Raw genomic sequence first — 26,776 nt, forward strand, 5'->3', positions numbered from 1 at the left:
CTCACGCCTGTAATCCCAGCACTTTGGGAGGCCAAGGCGGGTGGATCACAAGGTGAGGAGATCGAGACCATTCTGGCTAACATGGTGAAACCCCGTCTCTACTAAAAATACAATTAGCCGGGCGTGGCGGCGTGCACCTGTAATCCCAGCTACTCGGGAGGCTGAGGCAGGAGAATGGCGTGAACCCGGGAGGTGGAGCTTGCAGTAAGCCTAGATGGCGCCACTGCACTGCAGCCTGGGCGACAGAGCCAGACTCTGTGGTTTCAGTCCTAAGTTAAAAACTGCTTCCATGCATCTGTGTAACCAACTGTTCCCCTTCCTTTTCTCTCCTTGGTTGAAAGAAGGGACTGGAGCGAGACCGCCTTAGAATGCCAGTTCCACCACTACCTAGTTGTTCACTTTAGGCAAGTTTTTTTAACCTTTCCAAGGCTGTTACCTCACTGCAGAACAAGGATAACGGTCATCCCTACCTCATAGAGCTGTTATGAAAATGAAATACTCATGCGCTCAATAAATGTCAGCTATAGTAGTCATTTCTACAGACATTCTGCTGAGGACCTTGACGCCCTTTCTAGCCATCTCCCAGTTTCGCACTGTTCCTTCTCCCACGCGCTGTAGTCCACCTCTCACCAGACACAAACTGTCTTTACATCCACACCTCCTGAACCCTGACTTCGGTATAGTTTTAAAATGATACACATTCATTCCTGAAAATTAGATTAAACGGAGGAAAAAAATTAACTCACTGGAAATCTGAGCAGTTAACCACTAACATTTTAGTATATATTTGTATAGACCTTTTCTTATGCAAATACACACATTTAACCTTTTTTTCCGAAAGTTCACATTATACAAATTTTATTTTATGACTCGTCCTTGCACTTAACACCGTCCCTCCCCTCCACGTATCTCTGCTGCCTTGAGAACCCCCCTGCCCCGCTGCAGACCCCCACCACTTCCAGCTCCCATCGGTCCGGCCTTCCTGCGGTCCCGGTTCCGGCCCCACCTGCGGGTCCCCGGCCGCCCCGCCCCGCCGCGGCCGGCCTCGATCCCTGGCCCCGCACCCCGCGCCTCGCTGCTACCGGGCGCCGTTCGCTCACGGCTCCTCCGTGCGGCCCGCTTCCGGTGGGGCCAGGGCGTCTCCGCCGCGGCTCGGCTCCCGCGCGCTCAGCACCGCCGGCGGCGGCCAGATGCAGGCGGAGCGAGGAGCTCGGGGAGGCCGCGGGCGGCGGCCCGGCCGCGGCCGGCCTGGCGGAGACCGCCACAGCGAGCGGCCCGGAGCCGCAGCGGCGGTAGCCAGAGGCGGCGGCGGCGGGGACGGAGGCGGACGCCGGGGCCGAGGCCGGGGCTTTCGCGGCGCTCGCGGAGGCCGAGGACGAGGAGGCGCCCCGCGAGGCAGCCGCCGGGAGCCGGGAGGCCTGGGCGCAGGGGCCAGCGCGCCGGTAAGAGGCGGCGGCTGGTGGGGCTAGGACCGCGTGTAACTGGGGCAAGTGGGGCCGAGACCGCCAGTCAAGAGCCGCAAGAGAGCGTGCCAGGCGCGCGCCAGACGGGCGGCGGCGGCGGCGCCTGCGCGGGACGCGCGGATGGTGGCGGGGGCGCGCCTGGGTGTGCGCTTGGCTCCCCTCGCGGCTTCCGGGTCCGCTGGCGCGAGACGGTGGGGTCGGAAGGTTTCCCAGCCTGCCCCAGGGTCCGGGTTAGGAACCCAGAGGACAAGGCAGTGTGTCGGGGCTGCAGGTCTCGGCGGCCCGTGGGCCGGCTGGGGTGTCTGTAAGATTACCTCTGTGGGACGGAGGCGCGGCCAGGACGTGTTCCCTCGGCAGCCTTTACTCTATGGGCACGCTCCTGTTATTAGGAGGGAAGGGATTTTTTGGTTTGTTTTGTTCACTATCTGTGCAATGCCTAGTACACAGTAGGTGCACAATAAAAAGTTTGTTGAATGAAAGAAGGACCCCTACGACTGGACTGTAGTATTAAGGGGCGGGACCAGATGCATAGTTCTTTGTAATAGCGTAGTTCTCTTTTATCATACCTGTATGTGTAGAAATCAGGGAGCACTGGCCTTTGTCGTTTTGAATTTTCAATTTATAAATGAGCGGTCAAGTTCTGAGTGTTAATAGCAATATCATCGGTCTTATTGACACATTCATAGAGGGAAAGTTTTCGGAGATTGGAGCAGGGGATGATATATATGGGGGCATTAATCATAGGTAAGGGAGTTAGAGGACTGTCTTTTTATGAGCTGTTCCGTTTCCTTAACATCTGTAGGACAAGACCATCTTTATAATCTGCATTCTTATGCACACAGATTTAAAAAATTCTTTTTTGAATGAGGCAAATTTGCTCTTACTGACGTATTTACAGTATCTCAGGGGCATAGCAGATCAGATATCCCTAAAGAGAGTGATTGTATACAGCAATACAGAGCTGGAAAAAAATTATCAAACTTACATTTAAATGTAACAAACTTAAATCTTGTTAGGATTAAGGTAGGTAATAGGCAAAACTTGAATGAGATATAAAAACATTTTTAGGGTCAGTTTACCTGGTGTAAACTGACAGAAACTAAGGAAATGACAGACTACGACCAACCTAGTGCCCACTACATATCACGTTTTGTTCTTATAACTGTATTATATATATGTAATATGTACGTAATGTAGAATTATGTAATATAATATGTAATTGTATATTAAATACAATGTTATATATTATTTATATATACTATATATGTGTATATATATAGTAATCTTTATTTTTACAGGTTAATTGACTTGCCTAAGGTTTCACAGCTAGTGGCAGAGCTGGGATTTATATCAAGCTGCCCTTGAGTCAACTGTATTTTATCTCTTACTTTTTTGTGAACCAATCACCACTTTACTGAGAACAAAGTAGACATTTGTTGGCTGCAGAGATCGTGCCTTAAGAGCAATTGTAGTAATGGTAGCTTTGGTATTAACTATGGTGTCTGGCGCACAGGACTTTACTAATAAGCGTCTTTCAGTTGAATTGAGTGAGTGAAGTTGCTTTTGTTTTGTTAATCTCTGTTGAATTAAATTGGGTGAAATGATGATATATCTTTTTTTTTTTTTTTTTTTTTGAGATGGAGTTTCAGTCTTGTCGCCCAGGCTGGAGTACAATAGCATGATCTTGGCTCACTGCAACCTCCGCCTCCCGGGTTCAAGCAATTCTCCTGCTTCAGCCTCCTGAGTAGCTGGGATTACAGGCATGAGCCACCTTGCCCGGCTAATTTTGTATTTTTAGTAGAGATGGGGTTTCACCATGTTGGTCAGGCTGGTCTTGAACTCCTGACCTCAGGTGATCCACTTGCCTCTGCCTCCCAAGGTGCTGGGATTATGGGCATGACCCACTGCGCCCGGCCATGATGGTATATCATTAAAGAGAAAGAATAATCCAAGACTTTAAAAAATGTAAGCTAGTATTGTAACACATTCTGTTAAAATTTTAGGCTTTTTCTTTTGTCGAGTTGGTCTTATCCCTTCATCATCATGTTTTCAGCCAAAGCTGGGGGAAGGGATGTTGGGCAGATTGTTTCTTAATTTTGGTTTGGATTGGTCATCTCTAAGTTCCTTCCATTTCTCAGATTCTGAAGTACTGTTTGCATTTAGTCTTGCTAGGACACAATTTTTGGTGCTTAACGATTACGAGACAAGATTGATTGACTTTGCTGCAGCCTTCTTGTTCTCATATCCCATGGTGCATTTGTGCCCCAAGGAGAGAGTAACTGAAATGATCAGAAGAAAAAAAAATCATAATAGACTCCCAGCCATATGAAGACCAGTTGTCCATCTTCAGAAACCAATTTGTGTACACCTTTGCTTTCTATTTTGGACCACTGCATATACATGGAAAACAAAATCAAACTAACCAACTTCTAGATAGTTATGTAATACTCCAAGATAACTTAGTTGAGTACTAAGTTGAGTACATCTCTTAGTCTCTTGCTCCTAAGTCAATCCTTCTGTAAATGGTCTGAGCTCTAAGCTCACTGATTATGAGTGAGCATAATTATCTTCACAGAATACTCACTAGGAGCATTATTGTACTAGATACAATGATTAACTTAGAAAAAAAAAATACTGGCTGGGTGTGGTGGCTCACACTTGCAATCCCAGCACTTTGGGAGGCTGAGGTGGGTGGATCACTTGAGTCTGGGAGTTCAAGACCAGACTGGGCAACATAACGGTACCCCCATCTCTATAAAAAAGATACAAAAACTGCCGAGCATGGTGGAGTGCGTCTGTAGTCCCTGCTGCAAGGGAGGCTGAAGCAGCAGGATTGTTTGAGCTGTGGAGGTGGAGGCTGCAGTGAGCTATGATCGTGCCAGTGCACTCCAGCCTGGGCAATAGAGTGAGACTCTGTCTCAACTAACTTGCTAACTAAATGAATAAATAACCCCCCATCACTCCTCCCAGTACTAGAATTGTTTAGTATTTAGCTTTGTGATGGGCTGTTCGCAGAGAGGAAGACAAGGCCTGTTGGCAGTCTTTGGCATTTTTTTCTTTTTTCCTTCCTGTAGTAATAACAGTAATTCACGTTTGTTGAGTACTTACTGTGAGATGAGACAGCTGAGGCACCGTGAAATAGCTCACGGTTAGGAGAGGTTAAATACCTTTTTAATATCACTCAACTAGAAACTTACTGAGCCTGGATTCCACCCCCAGCATTTTCACTCCAGAGCCTGTTCCTTCGACGGCTGCTCTAAACTGCTCCTGGAATGACTTTGAGATTTGAAAAAGGGGTGTGTGGAGGACTGGTGGTGATTCTTTCACATGCCTGATTTTTTTTTAAACTGATGTTTTAGTATGGTTATAAGATTTTAAGGTAATATTGGTACCATCTTCAGTTATTGTGGGTGTTAGCAGACCTTTTCTTTCTTGCTCCATATTTATATTGCAGCTTTTCATATTCCTTGTAAAATGACTTACATTCAATAAAAGATGAGACAGCTGTTTATAGTTGTACTAAAAAGTAGAATCTGGAGGCATTTTATTCTGATCAAACTTTTGCTTTATAAATACAGCCTGAGTAGTGATTAATACCAGATGCCTTTGACATTTTCATTTCACTTGGTAAAAGGGAAATCTGTAATTTTCTATTCAAGTTTTGTGTGAACCTGGAGGGAAGAAATGGTGTCAGGTCAGTTACAGGCAGGTGTCTGAGGACTTGCTCCTTCATTGTTGCTCAAAGTAGCCACCAGCCACATGTCAGCCAGCTAGAGACTGAGAGCCTGTTAAAGCTCAAACTGAAATCACAGCCTCTAGACTTTATTTTCCTTTTTTTCCAGAAAGCCTGAAGCCAGTTTGGTTAGAAACTGAACTGTGCTTAAGTGTCCCAACAGAAGATTGCTTTAAGATTAGCTCTTGGTAATCCCTGAAATTGACCTCTCCTCCTGCTTGCAGACCGTTGCTCACACACTGTAATTATTTTGGCATCCCTATCCTTGTTAACATGCTCTGTTGTGTTTTTTTTTTTTTTTTTTTTTTTTGAGACGGAGTCTTGCTCTGTTGCCCAGGCTGGAGTGCAGTGGCCGGATCTCAGCTCACTGCAAGCTCCGCCTCCCGGGTTCTCGCCATTCTCCCGCCTCAGCCTCCTGAGTAGCTGGGACTACAGGCGCCTGCCACCTCGCCCGGCTAGTTTTTTGTATTTTTAGTAGAGACGGGGTTTCACCGTGTTAGCCAGGATGGTCTCGATCTCCTGACCTCGTGATCCGCCCGTCTCGGCCTCCCAAAGTGCTGGGATTACAGGCTTGAGCCACCGCGCCCGGCCAACATGCTCTGTTTTTAAGTTGCTTTTCTCACTAACCACTATTTCACTTATTTCCAATATCAACACAGACAAGTGAATTTTTTGCTTGTACTCTGCCTAAAAAATTTTTGGGAAACCATGTACAATGTACTTTAAAGTTTACATCTAACACATTTTTATCAGTGGATCAGAGAATTTCAAAATATAACATTTCCAACATATTGTATATTTGACATTTTAAATAAAACTCACACAATTTTTATAAATTGATTTTTTTTTTTTTTTGTAAAGAAACTGGGTCTCTCTTTGTTGCTCAGACTGGAGTGCAGTAGTGTGAACAAAGCTCACTGCTGCCTTCAGCTGCTGTACTCAAGGGATCCTCCCACCTCAGCCTCCTGAGTAGGTGGGAGTACAGGCGTGAACCACGACGCCCAACTAATATTTTTGTATTTTGTAGAGATGGTCTCGCTGTCTTGTCCAGGCTGGTCTCAAACTCCTGGGCCCAAGGAGTCCTCCTGCCTCAGCCACCCAAAGTGCTGGGGTTACAGATGTGAGTCACCACACTTGGCTATGGGTGGATTTTAAATACTAGAGTGATTTGATATTTGCCTTTATCCATTTAAAAATCACATTAATAAACTTTAGGCTGGGTGTGGCGGCTCACGCCTGTAATCCCAGCACTTTGGGAGGCCTTGGTGTGCGGATCATGAGGTCAAGAGATGGAGACCATCCTGGCCAACATGGTGAAACCCTGTCTCTACTAAAAATACAAAAGTTAGCTGGGCATGGTGGCACGCACCTGTAGTTCCAGCTACTTGGGAAGCTGAGGTGGGAGAATCGCTTGAACCTGGGAGGTGGAGGTTGCAGTGAGCGGAGATCACACCACTGCACTCTACCCTGGAGACAGAGTGAGACTCTGTCTCAAAACAAAAACAAAACCCAGCTCTTTAGTAGTGTGAAGATTTCCATTGCTTCTTATTCTTTTTTTACTTGTATTTTAATGCCCCATCTCCCCGCAAAACCTTATTTAACAGAATATATTTTCATACTTGAAAATCTTTTAGTGGTTACCATTTCATGTTTTCCTGTAATAAATGTTGACTTAAAAAATGTTATGTAACTCTACAGACTTGGGTGCTGTTTTTTCTTTTAGACTGAATTAAGATTACATCGATTAATATATACAGTTATTTTGATTTACAATTTTTTTTTTTGAGATGGAGTCTTGCTCTGTCACCCAGGCTGGAGTGCAGTGGTATGATCTCGGCTCACTGCAATCTCCACCTCCTGGGTTCAAGCAATTCTCCTGCCTCAGCCTCCTGAGTAGCTAGGACTACAGGTGCACGCTGCCACGCCTGGCTAATTTTTTGTATTTTAGTAGAGATGGGGTTTCACCGTATTGCTCAGGCTGGTTTTGAACTCCTGAGCTCAGGCAGTCCGCCTGCCTCTGCCTCGTGAAGTGCTGGGATTACAGGCGTGAGCCACTGTGCCCAGCCTTGCAGTTGTTAAACATAAAGGTAAAACTTCATTGTAAACAAGTCTCATTTTCCCTAATGAGTTTGAGTATCCATGGATGAACATTACTTATTACCTGCATGAGATAGGATTCAGTGTCAATTCTTTTTGAGAAACATTGTTCACATCAACAGGTAGATGGGAATGTTGGAGTTTTGCCATATCAGTGTCACTCAGTTCATTAAATATCTCTACTTATATGCCAAAAAATTAGTTTTAGAGTATTTTAAGAATCTGTCAAGTGATCACTGTATTAGGTTCTCCATCACTTTGGTTGAAAGCAAAGAATTGGAGCTACCTGATTTGCAAAGTACATTTTACATGTTCTTTAGAATTACACTTCCTCAACATCTATATTTAAAATTGTCCTATTGTTGGGGCTTGGGGAATACAGCCAGATTGAGAATGGCTGAGAAGGAGTTGTGCTGTCTTCAGGTGCGTTCTAGGGTAGACTGCTTTTGGGAAAGACCGTGGATCTTGAGTATCTGGAAGTTGATTCCCTGAAAAACATGCTGCTCATATACTCCTTGGAAAATCTTTCTGAACCCCTAGGTATGTGCACACTCTGTTTTGAGGACACGTAAGATCATAGCACCTTTATTTCTTATAAGGGAAGATGGTTCATTGCATGAATTCATTCAGAGCTTTTTTGTTTTCTGGCTATCCATCATTTGCAGAATATGGTTTCCAGGTTTTGTTGTTCTTTTCTTTTTCTTTTATTTTTTATTTTTGTTTTTTTGAGACGGAGTCTCACTCTGTCACCCAGGCTGGAGTGCAGTGGCACGATCTCAGCTCACTGCAAGCTCCACCTCCCGGGCTCACGCCATTCTCCTGCCTCAGTCTCCCGAGTAGCTGGGACTACAGGTGCCCGCCATTGCGTCCGGCTCATTTTTTTTTTTTGTATTTTTAATAGAGACGGGGTTTTACCATGTTAGCCAGGATGGTCTGGATCTCCTGACCTTGTGATCCGCCCGCCTCGGCCTCCCAAAGTGCTGGGATTACAGGCGTGAGCCACCGCGCCCGGCCACTTTTGTCATTCTTAATAGTGTTACTGCCTTTGTTTTAAACCGCTGCTAGGATGGAAATAGCTCGCTCATAAATCAATACCACTGGCGTATGTTTTCTGGAAGAGTAGGTACTAAGTCATTGTTGGTTTTCTCATTTTTTTTTTTTTTTCAGAAAAAGTAGTGATTACTTTCTACAGCACTGGGCAAGTGACCTCAAGAGAGGTTAGGTAGGTCATTTGATCCTAACCACACCATAGCATGACTTAACTAGCCTTTTTCTAGAAATTAAGTGGTTGCAAAGGTGTTTTCTATTCAGATGTCACTATTTCCTGATGCACTTTGAAGTATCAAAGGGAGCAATAAAGACCATAGTGACACATAATAATTTCTATTTTATAGAAGCTACTGACTAACTTATTATGGCACTGGATTAGTTCTCTTTGAATGTTTTTTTCTTTTGTTGGAAGCCATGTGTGTGTGTGTGTGTGTGTATATATGTGTGTGTTGAGGTGCCAGGAATAAATACTTTAATACTTTTTCTCTTGGATGGAAATAATTAACAGCTTTGTTAGTCTGAAAATTTTCTATAAAGATGTCATGGGGCAGTGCATGGATAATGATTATGGATAATATTTCACTTTTGAGCGGATTTTGTCAAAGGAAGCTGAAAAGAAATACTAACTGATGTGTGTGTTTTACCTTGATGCTGCTAGGATGCTGTTGTTATAATTTGACCAGCCTGATTTTGTAAGCCTTAAATTGCTTAAAAGACAATTCCTGTGAAGAACAACACTGCCAAGGATGCTGTTTCCTACCACCCATATCACATCATTGGTGTGTGTGCAAACAGAGCAACAATCGAAAAATATATAGGAGATTGATAGAATGCATTTCCTGTTGTAAAAACTTAATTCTACCTTTGAGTCCTCCTGCCTTTAAGGACTGATACAAATCTGTCTGATCCATATATCTTTAGTACCAAGTCAAACTTACATTGAGGTATAGCAAACATTTTAATACTAATCTAAGCAGGCCGGGCGTGGTGGCTCATGCCCATAATCCCAGTACTTTGGGAGACCGAGGCGGGCAGATCACCTGAGGTCAGGAGTTCGAGACCAGCCTCACCAATATGATGAAACCCTGTCACTATTAGAAATACAAAAATTAGCCAGGCCTGGTGGCATGCACCTGTAATCCTAGCTACTCGGGAGGCTGAGACAGGAGAATCACTTGAACCCAGGAGGCAGAGGTTGCAGTGAGCCGAGATTGCACCATTGCACTCTAGCCTAGGCAACAAGAGCAAAACTGTGTCTCAAAAAGACAAATTAACCTAAGCAAAGCATAATTGGGATAATAGGCTGTTACAAAAAATCTCATATGTATTCTTTTGGATTATCATTATCAGTGTTGTGATTCTTATATTTCTGTATTTAACTGTGTCAAGTTACTGACATGGAGAGTTTGTTAATAGATGTATATTCTGTGAAACAAATATAGTCATCTGTTTTGGATTTCTATAATTTCTGGCTTGAAAGGACCATTCACAGTTACATTTGGGGAAAATTAAAAAATGTTTAGGCCAGGTATAGTGGCTCATACCTGTAATCCCAGCACTTTGGGAGGGTGAGGTAGGAGGATTGCTTAAGGCCAGGAGTTCAAGACCAGCCTGGGCAACAAAGCAAGATCCCTGTCAACAACAACAACAAAAAATGTAACCAGGCATGGTGGTGCACGCCTGTATTCCCACCTACTCAGGAGGCTGAGGCAGGAAGATTTTTAACCCAAGAGTTGGAGGTTGCAGTGAGCTATGATCACACCACTGCTCTCCAGCCTGGGTGACAGCTGAGACTGTCTCAACAAAACCCCCCAAACCGGGCCGGGCATGGTGGCTCATGCCTGTAATCCCAGCATTTTGGGAGGCTGAGGCAGGCGGATCATGAGGTCAGCCTAACACGGTGAAACCTCATCTCTACTAAAAATACAAAAACATTAGCCGGGAGAGGTGGCGGGCACCTGTAGTCCCAGCTCAGGAGGCTGAGGCAGGAGAATGATGTGAACCCGGGAGGCGGAGCTTGCAGTGAGGCGAGATCACGCCACTGTACTCCAGCCTGGGTGACACAGAGCGAGACTCCGTCTCAAACAAAACAAAACAAAACGAAAGAAAAAAACCCCCCAAAAACCTAGTATTCTCAAAGAGTTTCATGCAATGTGAATTTTATTTACATAGTGGATTTGGAATTCATAGTTCTTTTTTTGAGATGAAGTCTCACTCACTCTGTCGTCCAGGCTGGAGGGCAGTGGCGTGATCTTAGCTCGCTGCACCCTCTGCCTCCTGGGTTCAAGAGATTCTCCTGCCTCAGCCTCCTGAGTAGCTGGGATGACAGACATGTGCCACCATGCCTGGCTAATTTTTGTAGTTTTGGTAGAGATGGGGTTGTACCATGTTGGCCAGGGTGGTCTCGAACTCCTGACCTCAAGTGATCTGCCTGCCTCGGCTTCCCAAAGTGCTGGGATTACAGGTGTGAGCCACCATGCCCAGTTTGGAATTTATAGTTCTATTGTGAATCTAGAGTTCACATTCTTGTGAGCTGGCTTCATGATATTGAGGACTAGAATGTTTCAACATCATTTTTTCCTTTTACTACAAGGTTGATAATAAAATAGAGTGTCTCTATTCAATATTTGGGCTAATTAAAGATTAGTCTTATGTTATTGAAGAAGTCTTAATCCCTGTTACAGATACATTACACTTCAAGTCCTTCCAAGGGAAGTTATGATTTTTCTGGGAGCAAACCTTGTTGAAAAAATGAGTATGGTTCTAAAGACAAAGCTTGGCTTCCTGTTTTCCCTTAGTGTTCTTCACTCCATTCCCAAGTATTGTGTTTTGTTTTGCTGCTTCTTTTCTATTTAAACTCAGTAATACTATGAATATGTAAACAACTCCTAAAGTTTAAAAATCATTTCCTTTTCAATTTTTTTTTTTTTTTGTAGAAACAGGGTCTGCGTATGTTGCTCAGGCTGGTCTTGAACTCCTGGACTCAAGTGATCCCCCTGCCTCAGCCTGCCAAAGTGCTGGGATTACAGACGTGAACCACCATGCCCAGTTCCTAAAACAGTTTTTTAAAAAAAATTTTAATTTTTTCCTTAATATTTGATGTAGATTCTTTTCTCATAAAACTGGGAAGATGTCATAAGACTTTTAAGTAAAAAAAAAAATGACAGTATGTGAAAATTATAAGGTATATGTATGCATTTAAAACTCTCAAAAGGGTAGAAGAATAATGTCAAACTGTTAATCTGTGTTTGGAGTAGGGAAAATACAGGGATTATGTAGAACTTTGTCTTTCCTTCATTCATGTTTTTTACTGTTGTGTATTATCAGAAGCATAGACATACTCCAATTTGAAAAGATGATTCTACAAACATTGTTATTATAAAAGTAGGGAAGACGGTAGGCAAGACAACGCACATAAAAACCGTGGGGATTATCTCTGGGTGGTGAGATTATGTGGTGTCATGTGTGGTAAGTGTAAACAGGGGCTTTGTGGGGCAAGATGATCACTTGAGTTTGGACAGGTTCACTGCCTGTCTTTTTCTCCTTCCTCCGCTTTCCGCACGCCCGCGCGCGCGCACACACACACACACATACACACACAAAACCAAACCAAAACAAACCAAAAAAACACACACACACAATTTTTTTTTTTCTTCTGAACCTTTGAGTGGTGGATATGATGCCCCTTTACCCCTAAACACTTCAATGTGTATTTCCTAAAAGCAAAAATATCTTTTATAACCTTTGCACAATTATCAAAATCAGGACATTAACATTGCTACAATTCTATTTAACCTTACAGAGGTTTCACCAGACGACCCAATAACGTCCTTTATTAGGCTTCGAATCTTGAGCAATGACGTATAGATGAAAGGACACTTAAGAGAGTCTTCACTATGGCAGTTACCGTGGCATCCTAACCACTCTAATCTACTTCTCTGATTGTTCCTGTGGCTGGGTTCTCAGCTGCCTGCTTCCTGCTTGTTTTTTATTCAGCCTATTTCTCTAAACTTCTTGTCGATTTTATAAGCTACTAGAAATTCTTTTAGTAAATTCCTTTTCTACCTAAATTAGCCAGAGTTGGTTTCTATAGTTTGCGACCAAAACTGTAGTAAATTACATTTCCCTCCCACACTTCATATTTCAGAATCTTATTCATTTTCACATGCTCAGCTCAAATGCCACCCTTTTTTTTTTTGAGACGGAGTCTCGCTCTGTCGCCCAGGCTGGAGTGCAGTGGTGCCATCTCTGCTCATTGCATCCTCTGCCTCCCGGGTTCAAACGATTCTCCTACCTCAGCCTCCCAAGTAGCTGGATTACAGGCTCCTACCACCACGCTCAGGTAATTTTTGTATTTTTAGTAGAGACAGGGTTTCACCACGTTGGCCGGACTGGCCTCAAAATCCTGACCTCAGGTAATCCACCTGCCTCGGCCTCCCAAAGTGCTAGGATTACAGGTATGAGCCACAGCGCCCAGCCTCGCCACCTTTTTTTTTTGAGCCAGAGTCTCGCTCTGTCGCCCAGGCTGGAGTGCAATGGCACGATCTCGGCTCATTGCAACCTCTACCTCCTGGGTTCAAGCGATTCTCCTGCCTCAGCCTCCCAAGTAGCTGGGATTACAGGCACCCGCCACCACGCCTGGCTAATTTTTGTATTTTCTTTTTTTTTTTTTTTTAGTAGAGACGGGGTTTCACCATGTTGGTCAGGCTGGTCTCGAACTCCTGACCTCATGATCTGCCCGCCTCGGCCTCCCAGAGTGCTGGGATTACAGGTGTGAGCCACTGCGCCTTGGCCTTCCTTTTTATTTATAGTAATTTATAGTTTTAATTTGATAGTTTTCTTTTAATGAATATTCTGTGGGCAAAGTGCTTCTTTATTTATTTATTTTTTTTTTGAGACAGGGTCTCACTCTGTTGCCCAGGCTGGAGGGCAGTGGGCAGTGGTGCAATCTTGGCTCACTACAACCTCTGCCTCCTGGGTTCAAGCGATTCTCGTGCTTCAGCCACCTGAGTAGCTGGGATTATAGGCACATGCCACCACATCTGGCTGATTTTTGTATTTTTTGTGGAGACAAGGTTTTGCCATGTTGCCCAGGTTGGTCTTGAATCCCTGAGCTCAAGTGATCTGCCCGCTTCAGCCTCGTGAGTAGCTGGGACCACAGGTGTGTGCCACCATGCCCTGATCTTTTTTTTTTTTTTTTTTTTTTTGTAGACACAGAGTCTCCCTATGTTGCCCAGGCTGATCTCAGACTCCTGGGCCCAATCCTCCTGCTTCAGCCTCCCAAAGTGTTGGGATTACAGGTGTGAGCCACTGTGCCTGGTCCCTTTTTAGTTTTCTGTCACAAATAATATTGATTGCTGTCTCTCTAACCACAAGAAAATAGGTTTTTGGGTTTTTTCTTACAGTGGTTAATGTGAAGATTTCAGATGAACTTTGTGGCTAAGATCACCTGACCATCCCTGGCGTGACTTGATGAGCCTGCTCTCTGCTATAGTTTACTTATAATTCTTGGAGTCCCTGATCTTTTGATCCTCTCGTTTACTTCACACTTATTGATAACTTTTTTCCTTTCCTTTAATTTGCATGTGGTAAATATATCACTTTGATGTTGGGGTCAAAGGGCTTTCCTCCTAAAAGCAGGAGAGTTCTGTAGGCAGGGTATTAGTTTTTATTGCTGCTGTGATAAATTACCACAAATGTAGTGGCTTAAAACATACAAGCTTATTACAGTTCTGGAGTTTAAGAGTCCAAAATGGGTCTCACAGGGCTAAAGTCAAGGCGTCTGCCGGGCTGAGTTCCTTTCTGGAGGACGCTGCGAGCGTCTGCTTCCTTTCCTTTTCAGCTTCTAGAGGCTGCCCAATTCCTTGACTCTTGGCCCCTTCCTCCGCCTTCAAAGCCAGAAACATAGCATGCCTCGGACCTTACTTCTTTGGTCACATCTCTTTCCCTTTCTCTCCTCTTCTGCCTCCCTCTTTCGCTTTTAAGGACTCTTGGGATTCCCTGGGCCCACCTGTGTAACCCAGCGTAAAATAGTCTCCCTATTTTAATGTCAGCTGATTAGCAACCTTGATTCCTATCTGCAATTTTAATTCCAATTTGCTCTGCAGTCTCACATATTCATATTCGGGGGATGAGGACATAGACATCTTTGAGGCACCTGGAATTCTGCCTATCACAGGTAGAAGTTGATATTTTTAATAAAGCAGTAAAAAAAGTACAAGTGAACATCGGTTTGAAAATTTTTGGAGTTCTTATCTTTTAGCCTGTATTTTTCTGGAGGAGTCATGCCCTGTGTTTCTCAACCTTTTAAACCCATGTCTTCTTTTGAAAAACAAGAATCACATTCTATGGTCAATAATAAACATATTCATTTTCCCCCCTAAAATATTCACATAAACAGCCCCCCTAACCCTCCGCCCAAGTGTCTGAACTAAATAAGGTTTATCACACCTGTATTTAGCCTACAACTGGACCATCATTTTTGACTTACGGATTCTTTTAAGCTCTGGGATATAGCATTCACACTTTTATTCAGACTTAAAATCTGTGTAATATTTGCTTTATTTTTATCACCAAACCCACTTCCCCCATAATAGTGATTATATCTGTTGTTATCGTGAACTTATTTAAAGAGGCAACAAATATTTTCTGGATGTGCCCATATACTTAAGAGGTAGGTAGAGTGCAGCTGGTGCTCGTTCAGCAAAAGTAAAAGGCCCAGCATCTCAATTGTGTACTTGACTAGAAGTTAATTTTTGTCTCATTGTTGTAACAGCTGAAGCAACTCATAGCAATAGGGTAAGATGATTGATTTTATAAGGTCTGTGGTTTCAGAGCATGTATCCCGCAGGGCACACACACTCTCTCTCTCCATATATATAAAATATATGTATTTATTAAGCTTTACAGACCTTTAAGAACATTTTTAGATGGACAAAAAAATTGAGAGACTAGTCTAGAAAGTTCCCAATTTCTCTGTACCCAGTTTTCCCTGTTATTAGCATCTCACATTAGTATGCCACATGTGTTACAATTAATGAACCGATATCAATATATGATTATTAAATAAAGTCCATACTTTATTCAGGTTTCCTTAGACTTTACCTAACGTCCATCGTTTCTCTCTTTCAATCAAAGTATACTACATTACATGTAGTTGTCACGTCTCTCTGACTTTCCTTGTTTTTGGTGACTTTGATGTTTTGAGGAGTACTAGTCAGGTATATTGTAGGATGCGCCTCCATCCACACACTGTCAACATGCGTTATTGCTGTTGATGTAAACCTTGATCACCTGCATAAAGTAGTTATTTGTCAGGTTTCTGCACTGTAAAGTTACTTGTTGCCTGCACCCTGCCCCGCTTTCTACGTGGCACCCTTTGGAAGGAAGTCACTGGGTAGCACCTTCCTTGAGGGTGGAGTGTCTATATAAATTATTTGGAATCCTATATGGGAGATTTATCTACCTCATTTATGTATTTACTCCATCATTTTTACTAGTATGGACTCATGGATATTTATTTCATACTGTGTGCTCCAACCCAATGCTACTTTTTGTAATTGCTCCAGTTCATTCCAGCTTTGGCCATTGGGAGCGCCTTCAGTTGGCTCCTGTGCTCCTTTGACATACCTTCATTCAAGCGTGTGTGTGTGTGTGTGTGTGTGTGTGTGTTTGGAGAGGTATGAGGACATGCATAAAAATAAGATTAGCTGGGCATGGTGGTGCGTGCCTGTAATCCCAGCTACCTGGGAGGCTGAGGCCGGAGGATTGCTTGAACCCAGGAGTGTGAGGCTACAGTTAGAGATGACTGTGCCACTGTACTCCAGCCTGGGTGACAGAGCAAGATCCTGTCTCTAAGATACATAAATGCATGCATACATTTGTGATTTCACTTTGTATTGATTTCTCTTTGATCTATTAGAACTGAGGATGAAGTAGATTTCAACATTAGGCTTTGCTCTGAATTTGAAAGTAGTTTTTTTTGGCTGAGATCGAGGATGAGGAAGATGGTCAGATTAAACCTTGCCTGTTTTGTGTCTCCGTAGATCTACCTTCCCATCACATTTAGAATAAAACCCAGATTCCTTACCAGGCCATAGAAGGCCCTTCATGATCTGACTCCTGCTTGTCTCTTAGACCTCATGACTTCTCTCTTTCCTCCTCCTTCAGGCCAGTGTATCCATAATACCGGCTTTGTTTCTGATCCTTCAGTGTGGCAGGATTGTTCTCTCCTGAGGATCTGAGAACTTGCTGCCAGGAATGTTCTGCTTTTCTACCCCTAGATCTTGGCGTGGCTTGCTTCCTTATTCTTTCTAGTTCTCTGCTTAAATATCAGTTGGCAGAGGTTTCTTTTCTGTTTTCTTTTCTTTTTTCTTTTTTTGAGAGGGGGTCTTGCTCTGTCACCCAGCCTGGAGTGATCTCGGCTCACTGTAACCTCTGCCTCCCAGGCTGAAGCAATCCTCCCACCTCAGCCTCCCGAGCGGCTGGGACCACAGGTGCGCACCAGCCCTCCTGGCTAATTTTTTTGTGTTTTTGTAGAGACGGGGTTTGGCCATGTTGCCCAGGCTGCTGAGTAGGAGATCTGCCTGCCTTGGCCTCTCAAAATGCCGGGATTATAGGTGTAAGCCACCGCGCCCGGCCCTCAGAGGTTTCTTCACAGAGGTTGCCCCCATCACTCTTCATCTCATACCTACTTTATGTTGATACCATTTATCACTACCTGGAGTTATTGTGTCTTATGTATTTATACTAGCATTATAAATTATTCATTTTTTGTTGTTTGACTCCTCTGGTGGAATGCAAACTTCATGGCTGCTTGGACTTGGTCTCGTTCACTGCTGTATTCCATGCACATTGACTAATGCCTGGCATCGTGTCAGCTCTCCGTAGATATTTGCTATGTAATGGAATAATGGATTTTGTGTTTAAGCAAGGGATGACTTCCAATATTCTGGAAACGTTCACATTTATTTTCTGGTAGCAGGTTTTATGCTTTTCCTGTTACAATGAAAACCAGTGAAGGGAAAAGGGGTTTAGCTTACATCTGAAATAAAATCCACTCTCTGGGCTCCTCTCTGGTTAGAGTCCTCTATTTTGCCATCAGTTAAAAAAAAGCCAGAATGAGTTTAAATTTCCCTGGCCAAAAAAGTGGCATCTGTCAGAATTTCTAACGTGTGTTTTCTTTCTTTGATGTCCTTCACAACCTGAAGGTGTATAGATGAGGTCTTTTTAGTTGCTAGCAGCACACAGTAAGCAGCTGTTTATACTTAATATTTAACTGCCCAGCTGGCCTTTGAAGCCTGGTGTGATTAAAGGGATGACAAGCGACAGAGCCTTACAGAGGAGGGGCAAGGATGGGACAGTGTTCCAGAGGTCAGAGAGGTTTGTTGTTTTCTTCCATCTTTTGTTAGAGTCTGAAATAAATGGTGACACCTAAGAGGAGTTTAAGAAATTGTGCACCAAATCTCAGGTTTTACAAGAATGAATGACCAGGCTTTCTCTACCCTGACAGCATCATCAAGAGGAAGGTGAGAGGTGGGCTGGGCCTGAGCTCTGGTGTGTATCGGCTATCATTATGTGATGCAGCCAAGAGAGATGCTGCCGCAACAATTATTACTAAGATTACTAGGGAGCACTTGGCCAAGATGAGGTTAGTCCACTGCAGCCTATTTCTCTTGCTGATGGCAACCAAACTCAGCGGGCAGATTACCTGAGGACTCAGAAAAGTAAAGAAAAGCTGGCAGATCGTGAAGTGGAAGCCTGGAGAAGCAACCTGAGTGGGGGATGAGAGGGGTAAGTTTCTCATTGTTCTTTCCCTTTTTTTTTTTGAGACCGAGTCTCGCTCTGTCGCCAGGTTGGAGTGCAGTGTTGCGATCTCGGTTCACTGCAAGCTCCTCCTGGATTCAAGCAATTCTGCCTCATCCTCCTGAGAAGCTGGGATTACAGGCGCACGCCACCACGCCAGTCTAATTTTTGTATATTTAGTAGAGACGGGGTTTCACCATGTTGGCCAGGCTGGTCTTGAACTCCTGACCTCGTGATCCACCTGCCTCAGCCTCCCAAAGTGGTGGGATTACAGGCATGAGCCACCTGCGTGGCCTCATTGTTCTTTTCTATCTGGCTTTGAGCCAAAGGCAAGCTTTCAGCAGAGCTGCAGTGGTGGTACAGAGGTAGCAAAAATCCAAGAGAAATCTCATCCTTCTGGCCAGAAGATCAGGAAAATGTAAGCTGGAGAGTGTGGGGAGGATGCCTTCCTTTTTGAATCACAGTGGGCAGAATCCTTGGAGTCTTTAAATTTCTGTGAAGCAGAGAAATAATCTCATACTTATGCAAAAGGTGTAAGGCACCCATAATGTTAGCATTGCTAACTCCAAGGGAATTTTACCAGCATGCAGATGTTCAGGCTTTGCATGTCTGGCTGTGGCCCAGCCTCAGAGTTTGTGTACCCTTCCTGCTGCATAATCCTGATCCTGGGATTTGCATTTTGTTCTGATGGATGGGGAGCTTTGAGAAAATCCACCTTTCTCTAATACAAGGTAAAAGCTTTCTCCCTTCTGCAGGCGCCTTGGCTGCCCTTTCTTTTAATTAAATGTTTTTTCCTCCCTAATGTTGGGAGAGCTTCCTAAAGGTCACAATTGAACAGAGCTGCAGAAGGGAGATGCAGATTATAGTAGTATTCTGTCTTGTCGTGGGGGAAATTGTGAATCGTTCGGCCTCTGAAACATGTTTTCTCTTGTTTCTCCATTCTAGTTAACATTGTTGGGATTGGAAGGAAGGAATTGTTGCTAACATGTGGCCATGATGCCATGTATTTGATGGCTGAGGAGCAGCAGAAAGCAGTTCAGCTAGAGGGCATGCCAGCCAAACACCTTTCAAATGTCATGCATTGTGTGGAGTAGGTTTTAAGTATAATGCATGCACTTGTCTTTATTGCAAACAATGCTGTCTTATTCCATCTACAAAATATTTGCACTTGAATTCTCTAAGTACAAATTTTGCAGTAGTTGTCATTTACTTTCTGTGGACTTTAGGAATGCTGCTTACACAAGTGCTGTGAGTGCTCACTGCTTTTTCGTGTTAATGTTGTCATGTGGAAGTGCTCTTATTTTATTTTATATATATTTTTGAGATGGAGTCTTGCTCTGTCCATCCAGGTTGGAGTGCAGTGGCTCACTGCACTTGCTCACTGCAACCTTGGCTCACTGCAACCTCGGCTCACTGCAACCTCCACCTCCTGGGTTCACGTGATTCTCCTGCCTCAGCCTCCCCAGTAGCTGGGATTACAGGCACCTGCCACCATCTCCAGTTAAGTTTTGTATTTTTAGTAGAGACAGGGTTTCACCATTTTGGCCAGGCTGGTCTCGAATACCTGACCTCAAGTAGTCTGCCCGCCTTGGCCTCCCAAAGTGCTGGGATTACAGGCATGAACCACCTTACCCAGCCATGTGTAAGTGCTCTTAGAGATACAGAGAATAAGCCAGGCGCAGTGGTTCACCTGAGGTTGGGAGTTCCAGACGAGCCTGACCAACACGGAGAAACCCCCATATCTACTAAAAATACAAAATTGGCCGGGCGTGGTAATGCATGCCTGTAATCCCAGCTAGTCGGGAGGCTGAGGCAGGAGAATCACTTGAACCTGGGAAGGGGAGGTTGCAGTGAGCTGAGATGGCGCCACTGCACTCCAGCCTGGGCAACAAGAGCGAAACTCCGTCTCAAAAAAAAAAAAAAAAAAGAGAAGAAAAGATACAGAAAATATTTTTTTATCTGAATGTGGTGGTCTGTGCCTGTAGTCTCAGCTACTTGATAGGCTAAGGCAGGGCGCCAGAGCAAGACTCCATCTCTAGAGAAAGAAAACGATGCAATTTTTTAATAGAAAAATTCACCCAGGCCAGAAATGAGAAAAGATAGGCATTTTATAGACTCTTCATCAGGGAAGAACTGAAAAGGAGAATAAATTCAAAAGAGGAGCTTCAGTGCTCACTTTGGCAGCATGTATACTAAAATTGGAACCATTCAGAGAAGATTAGCCTGGCTCCTTCGCAAGGATGACACGCAAATTTGTGAAGCGTTCCATATTTTTTCCGCATGTTCTCCCTCATAGGTGGGAACTGAACAATGAGAACACTCGGACACAGGGTGGGGAGCATCACACACCGGGGCCTGTGGTGGGGTGGGGGGTGGGGGAGGGATAGCATTAGGAGAAATACCTAATGTAAATGACGAGTTAATGGGTGCAGCACACCAACATGGCACATGTATACCTATGTAACAAACCTGCACGTTGTGCACATGTACCCTGGAACTTAAAGTATAATAATAATAAAGGAGCTTCAGAGGCTGGAAAGCTAGAGGAGCATATGTGAAATCATTTTCTGTCGGGTAAAATGTATATGCAGAAAAAGACTTTTCAGATGATTGGGCCAGTGATTGTTCCTCACCATTTGGTCAGTGTGTGCGTATCGACTGTCTCCACACAGGGTAGGTGCTCAAAAGGAGAAGAATTTTGGTAGGTCCGTTTGTTTTTAATACGCGATGGCAAATCAAACAGCTTTGACTGGGTAGGGCTGGAGTTTGGCCCTTTTCTAAGAAAACAAGTAAAACGTTATGTGAAGGTTGTATCTTGTGCCTTATGAAATTTGGCCTAATTCGTGAAACTTACAGCTTTTCATGACAAGGAGAGTGAGGTCGTAATTCAGTCAAGGGGCTTGAATGATGTGGTATGAGGCGCTTTTATGAAGGTATCCACAGCTTTATGAAGTTACAGCTGCCCGTCTGTAACCCAGAGCAAGTACTCATGAAAGAGCAGCGGGAACTGAAATGCATTTCAGAGCTGTGAGGTGGTGTGAGAAGAGGGGATGTTCTCTGCCAGATGATGGCAGTAACCCTTTAGTTAACAAGGACGCCTAGAGGCTTAAACCAGATGATCTACATGCTTTAAAAGAAATAGTATTGTTTCCACCAAATTTCTAATTTGCCTCCTTGGATTTATGTTGTGGAGCGAACTTGTAAAGGCATCAGTAAGAAAGTTCTAAAAGCTAAAAAGAACACTACACTTTTAAAACCTCTATTTCGAGGCATGGAAAAGGTGTTTAAAAAATCAAGACGTTTTTAAACTTGTTGTATGCATTAAAGTGTAATTGCATACAAAAGAACTGCTTAAGACTTTGCAATTCTATTTTTCTAAGTTTTGCTACAATAAATAGTCATGTATTGCTTAATGGGGATATAGTCTGAGAAACATGTCGTTAGGTGATTTGTCATTGTGCAGTACCATAGAGGGTACTTACATAAACCTAGATGGTGTAGCCTACTGTATACCCAGGCTGTATGGTATAACCTGCTGTCCTAGGCTACAAACCTGTGCAGCATGTTACGGTACTGGGTACTGTAGACCGTTGTAACACAATGGTGAGTATTTGTGTGTCTAAACATAGAAAAGGTACAGTAAACTTACTGTGTATAGGATGAGAAGTGGTACATCTGTATAGGGTGCTTTCCATGAATGGAGCTTGCAGGACTGAAAGTTGTTCTGAGTGAGTAAGTGGTGAGTGAATATGAAGGCCTAGGACATTACTGTACACTACTGTAGACTTTATAAACACTGTACACTTAGGCTACACTAAACTTTTAGTTTTTTTAAATAATTAGCCCTAGTTTATTGTAGTTTTACTTTATAAACTTTTAAATATTTTTACCTTTTTGACTCTTGTAATAACACTTAGCTTAATAAATTCCGGACACAATATCACTGTCTTCCCCTCCACATCTTGTACCACTGGAAGGTCATTAGGGCCAGCAAAATGCCTGGAGCTGTCATCTCCTATGTAACAATGCCTTCTTTTGGAATACCTCCTGAAGGACCTGCTTGACGCTTACAATTAGCTTTTTAAAAAGTAAGTAGAATGACTATACTCTAAAATAATGGTAAAAAATACAATATAGTAAATAAGTCAGTAACCGTTTACTATCATTATCAAGTATGTACGGTACATAATTGTATGTGCTAGACTTTTATATGACTGGTAATGTAGTAGGTTTGTTTACACCAGTATCGCCACAAACATGTGAATAATACCTTGCACTATGACATTATTTTCAGCTCCATTATGACCTTATGGGACCACTGTTGTAAATGTGGTCCATTGTTGACCAGAATGGTATGTGGTGCATTATTTAGTTGCTAGACAATGGAGTTTTTAATCATTTTAGAACCTTGGGCTTATTGGCCATGCGCAGTGGCTCACGCGTGTAATCCCAGCACTATGGGAGGCTGAGGTGGGTGGATCACTTGAGGCCGGGAGTTCGAGACCTGCCTGGCCAACATGGTGAAATGCTGTCTCTACTAAAAAAACAAAAATTAGCTGGGTGTGGTGGCGTGCATCTGTAGTCTCAGCTATTCGAGAGACTGAGGCAGGAGAATTGCTTGAACTGGGAGATGGAGGTTGCAATAAGCTGATCGCACTACTGTACTCCAGCCTGTATGACGTAGCAAGACCCTGTCTCAAAAAAAACCCCAAAAAAACCAAAAAACCTTACTGAAATCACTTATCTCGGTTAATTGGCATCTTACAAGAATTGATAGTTACATGGTGATAGGGACGTTACCTGAAAAATCTTAAGTGGTTGATATTTTCTCTCTTGAAATGTTATTCTTAGGGGAATCTGCTTAACTTTATTGGAATGGGGATGAGGTCTCCACGCTGTTTAAAATGGTATGGTGGTGGTTGCTTTGCTTTGTTTCGTTTTGTATGAGAGCTCAGTTCTAGGCTTTTGGATGAATTGTTAATAGGTGAACAGAGTGAGTGGATTTGAGACAGGTGGTTGGGTTCATTATAGGTGAGAAACTTTGTCAAATGATACCTTTTCGTTTTTTTTTTTTTTTCCCTTGAGATAGCGTCTCATTCTGTCATCCAGGAATGCAGTGGCACAATCACAGCTTATTACAGCCTCGACCACCTTGGGCTGAGGTGATCCTCCCACCTCAGCCTCCTGAGTACCTTGGACTACAGGGATGTGCCATCATGCCCGGCTAATTTTTGGTACTTTTTTGTAGAGATGGGGTTTTGCCATGTTGCCTGGGCTGATCTTGAATTCCTGGGCTCTAGTAATCCACCCACCTTGGCCTCCCAAAGTGCTGCAATTACAGGTGTTCACCACCACACGTAGTTGGCAAATGATATTTTGGTGAACCTGAGTTATTTAGAAGGTAATGGTCTGGAACTCTGAATGTGAAGAGGATACAAACCTTTTGTTTTTGACAAAACAGTTACACTGGTTTAAAATGGACCACTCACCGGAGAAGGGAATTCTCTGAGTATTTAATTTGTTTCTGATTACATACTCCATAGCATACAAGCAGGTAGAGACACTTGGGTTTAGTTAGTGGAGAAAAGTTTGTTGACTGGATCAAAAACTCCTGTTGGTAATATCTTAAAAAGATTCAGGTTACATTTTGTAGCCCAGGAGATACATATTGCTGAGATACTTTTGACTGAAGTGTGGCATGAAGGGAAAGGGGAAAATTTGTAAGAATAAAGAGTTGTGTGGCCACATGCAGAGTATCAAGTACCAGGAAGTAGATAAAATTGACCAGGTGAGGTGGAGAGGTCAGTACCGATGCAAGCCTAACTCGGTGTCTGTTAGTATTGTAAGTTTACTACATAATAAGATTTTTTAAAGTCTGTGGTTTTGTTGATCTGATAGTACTGTGTACTTCATTCTAATGCAGTACGTAGGAGAGAGAAATTGCTTTCCAGTTTTTGTTTGTTGTTTTTGTTTTTTGAGATGGAGTTTTGCTCTTGTTGCCCAGGCTGCAGTGCAATGGCACAATCTCGACTCACTGCAACCTCTGCCTCCTGGGTTCCGAGTAGCTGGAATTACAGGCATGCACCACCATGCTCGGCTAATTTTGTATTTTTAGTAGAGATGGGGTTTCTCCATGTTGGTCAGGCTGGTCTCGAACTCCCAACCTCAGGCTATCCGCCCGCCTTGGCATCCCAAAGTGCTGGGATTACAGGCATGAGCCACTCCGCCCAGCCACTTTCCAGTTTTATGTCCACATAATGGTTACCGTTCAGATCTGAGGGTGTATTGTTTTGTATTGTTTGAAGGAAAGTTAGAGTGCATCTAAGGAGCCAGGAATGTACTGTCTCCAATTCTTGATTCTGCTAACGAATGGTAATTACTCTTTCGTGCCGCTCATTTTTATCATTTTATCTCTGAAATAAAATAACACCTATGAGAAAGATATAAGGGCCTGGAGAAGGAAAGGGATAGAGTGAAGATCCCTTTGAGACGTATCACTGAGCATTAGCTTTGTGGGTTTGTTTACCTTTTTCTCTGTCAGAGTCTCTCTACCCACTTTTTTTTCCCTCATGTATTGCCGTTTCTGAGCAAGATTGAGAGTTGACAACTGTTACTTTTTTATTCTTTGTTCCTAAAGACCAAGGGTGGAATTTTTAGTTCATTTCCCCCATTATCCTTAAACAGTGAGATTGTATTATAATAAAACGTTTTTGGATATTTTGTGGAATTTTTAGAAAGGTGCTCCTTTGTTATCTTTTTCCCCACGCTAACAGCTTCGCATGGGATTTGACTGTGATCCTTTGTTGTTGCTCGTCTTCGTGCAAAGTCAGTTTTCCCAACTTTTAGAAAGGAGACACCTGTTAAGGACGGCTTTTCAGGCGTCAGGACTCTGGAGTACCGGAAGTCTTCTGTTGTCTTGAAGTGTTGAAAAAGATGGTCCCTGCTTCTCAAGTCCAGCACCCCTCACCCCTCTACCTGACCCTTCCTTTCCCTTTATCTTTTATTATTCCTCTTCTGCTCAATTTGAATTCTGCCCCCAGGAGTTTCTCTTCAGAGTGGAGTTTTGTCTGGCAAAAGAGCTTTGGCCCATTAGTTTTGAGAGGTCAAGAGGCCACATTCTCAGCTCCTTCAGCCTTAGCTGCAAATTCCTTGCTCACCAGCTGTTGGAGTAGACCCGACATACTTAGCGGCTGTTCCCAGATGGGCCCGCTGAACTTTCCAGTTGAGTGCCTGCTGTTTGTTTTGGGATGTCCAGGTCTGTCAGATGCTGCACTGATCCCCTCTGCTTCCTCTCACAGACACTGGTACCTACTTTGCAGGTCTTGTGACTGCTGGTGATTTGTACCTGCTCATCTTTGGGACTTCATGGAAATACTTTGTCACCTAGGCTTTTGTGGCTGTTTCCTGTGGATTTTTTATTTTGCTATCCTAGCTGCTCTGTGTATTTTTGATCAGGGGAACTGGGAAAGCCATACTGCTGCTGCTGCCGCCATCTTCCCAGAATCTTCAAACGCATTCTTTTTTTCTTTTCTTTTCTTTTTTTTTTTTTTGAGACGGAGTTTCACTCTTGTTGCTTAAGCTGGAGTGCAATGGCACGATCTTGATTCACTATAATCTCTGCCTCCCGGGTTCAAGCAATTCTCCTGCCTCAGCCTCCCAAGTAGCTGAGATTTCAGGTGTGAACCACCACGCCCGGCTACTTTTTCATATTTTAGTAGAAACGGGGTTTCGCCATGTTGGCCAGGCTGGTCTCAAACTCCTGATCTCAGGTGATGTGCCTGTGTCGGCCTCCCAGAATGCTGGGATTACAGGCATGAGCCACCGTGCCCGGCTAAATGTGTTTTTCTTTTTTCAAAATTTCCCATTGTTGATTTCCCTGGGTTTTGTTTTGAACAGCTGTTACTCTTGGTTAGAAGCACGTTCTTTGCTAATACCAAGGCAAGGGATAATGAGAGTTCCCTCTGTCCCACCAGCAGGCGGAAGATAGCAGCCGTTCCTTCAGTAGGCTCATCTCAGGCCATGAGTCTCCATCTCGAGCAGGACTGTTTCTCGTTCCGGGGTCCTTGTACATACGGTTCCCTCAGCCGATGATGTCATCCTCCTGCTTCCCACTGGCTCACAAGCCTGGTCCTGAAGATGTCCCCCATCCCCCCTTCTCCCCCTTTGGTGGTGCTTTTCCTGTGCTTCGGTAACATCTTGTGAATGTTTTATAGTAGCTGATATCACACTATATATGTTTACTTCTGCATGTTTCCCACAGCACTGTGAGTTCTTGAGGCTGGGGCCTTTGGCTTATTGGTCTTTGTGTTCCCAATGCCTGATCCAGTGCTGGGACTCAGCAACTACTCAGGAAACACTGTTCAATGAATGTCGGCAAGTTAGTGGTGCAAGGAGCAAAAGTAGCTCTCTGTGGACACATTGCAGGACAGACAAATGTAAAAATAAGTGCCACTTAGAGTCGTACTTAAAGAAATGAGTTTGTCCTGGGAAGGAACTATACTATTTTTATTTTCATTTTATTTAACAAATTTGGCCAGGCACAGTGGCTCACACTTGTAATCCTAGCACTTGGGGAGGTCAAGGCAGATGGATCACTTGAGGTCGGGAGTTTGAGACCAGCCTGGCCAAC

General features: G+C 43.7%; 1 protein-coding gene and 1 non-coding gene across 2 annotated transcripts in view; both read left to right on the top strand.

The window, feature by feature from the left end:
* The first annotated feature begins 1,009 nt into the window (after nucleotides 1–1,009).
* The window catches only part of AVEN (apoptosis and caspase activation inhibitor), a 189,796-nt gene continuing 164,029 nt past the window's right edge, over nucleotides 1,010–26,776 (top strand). Inside the window, exon 1 of the mRNA XM_033190688.1 lies at nucleotides 1,010–1,442. Within this exon, the coding sequence (XP_033046579.1) occupies nucleotides 1,191–1,442 (252 nt within the window). The 5' untranslated portion in view covers nucleotides 1,010–1,190. The remainder of the gene's footprint in view (nucleotides 1,443–26,776) is intronic.
* Nucleotides 20,316–20,422, top strand: LOC117071641. Its single transcript, XR_004432409.1, has one exon. It is a non-coding gene; the product is annotated as a U6 spliceosomal RNA (small nuclear RNA).

The sequence above is a fragment of the Trachypithecus francoisi genome, unplaced genomic scaffold, assembly GCF_009764315.1.
Source record: "Trachypithecus francoisi isolate TF-2019V2 unplaced genomic scaffold, Tfra_2.0 Lachesis_group3, whole genome shotgun sequence".
Classification (NCBI taxonomy): domain Eukaryota; kingdom Metazoa; phylum Chordata; class Mammalia; order Primates; family Cercopithecidae; genus Trachypithecus; species Trachypithecus francoisi.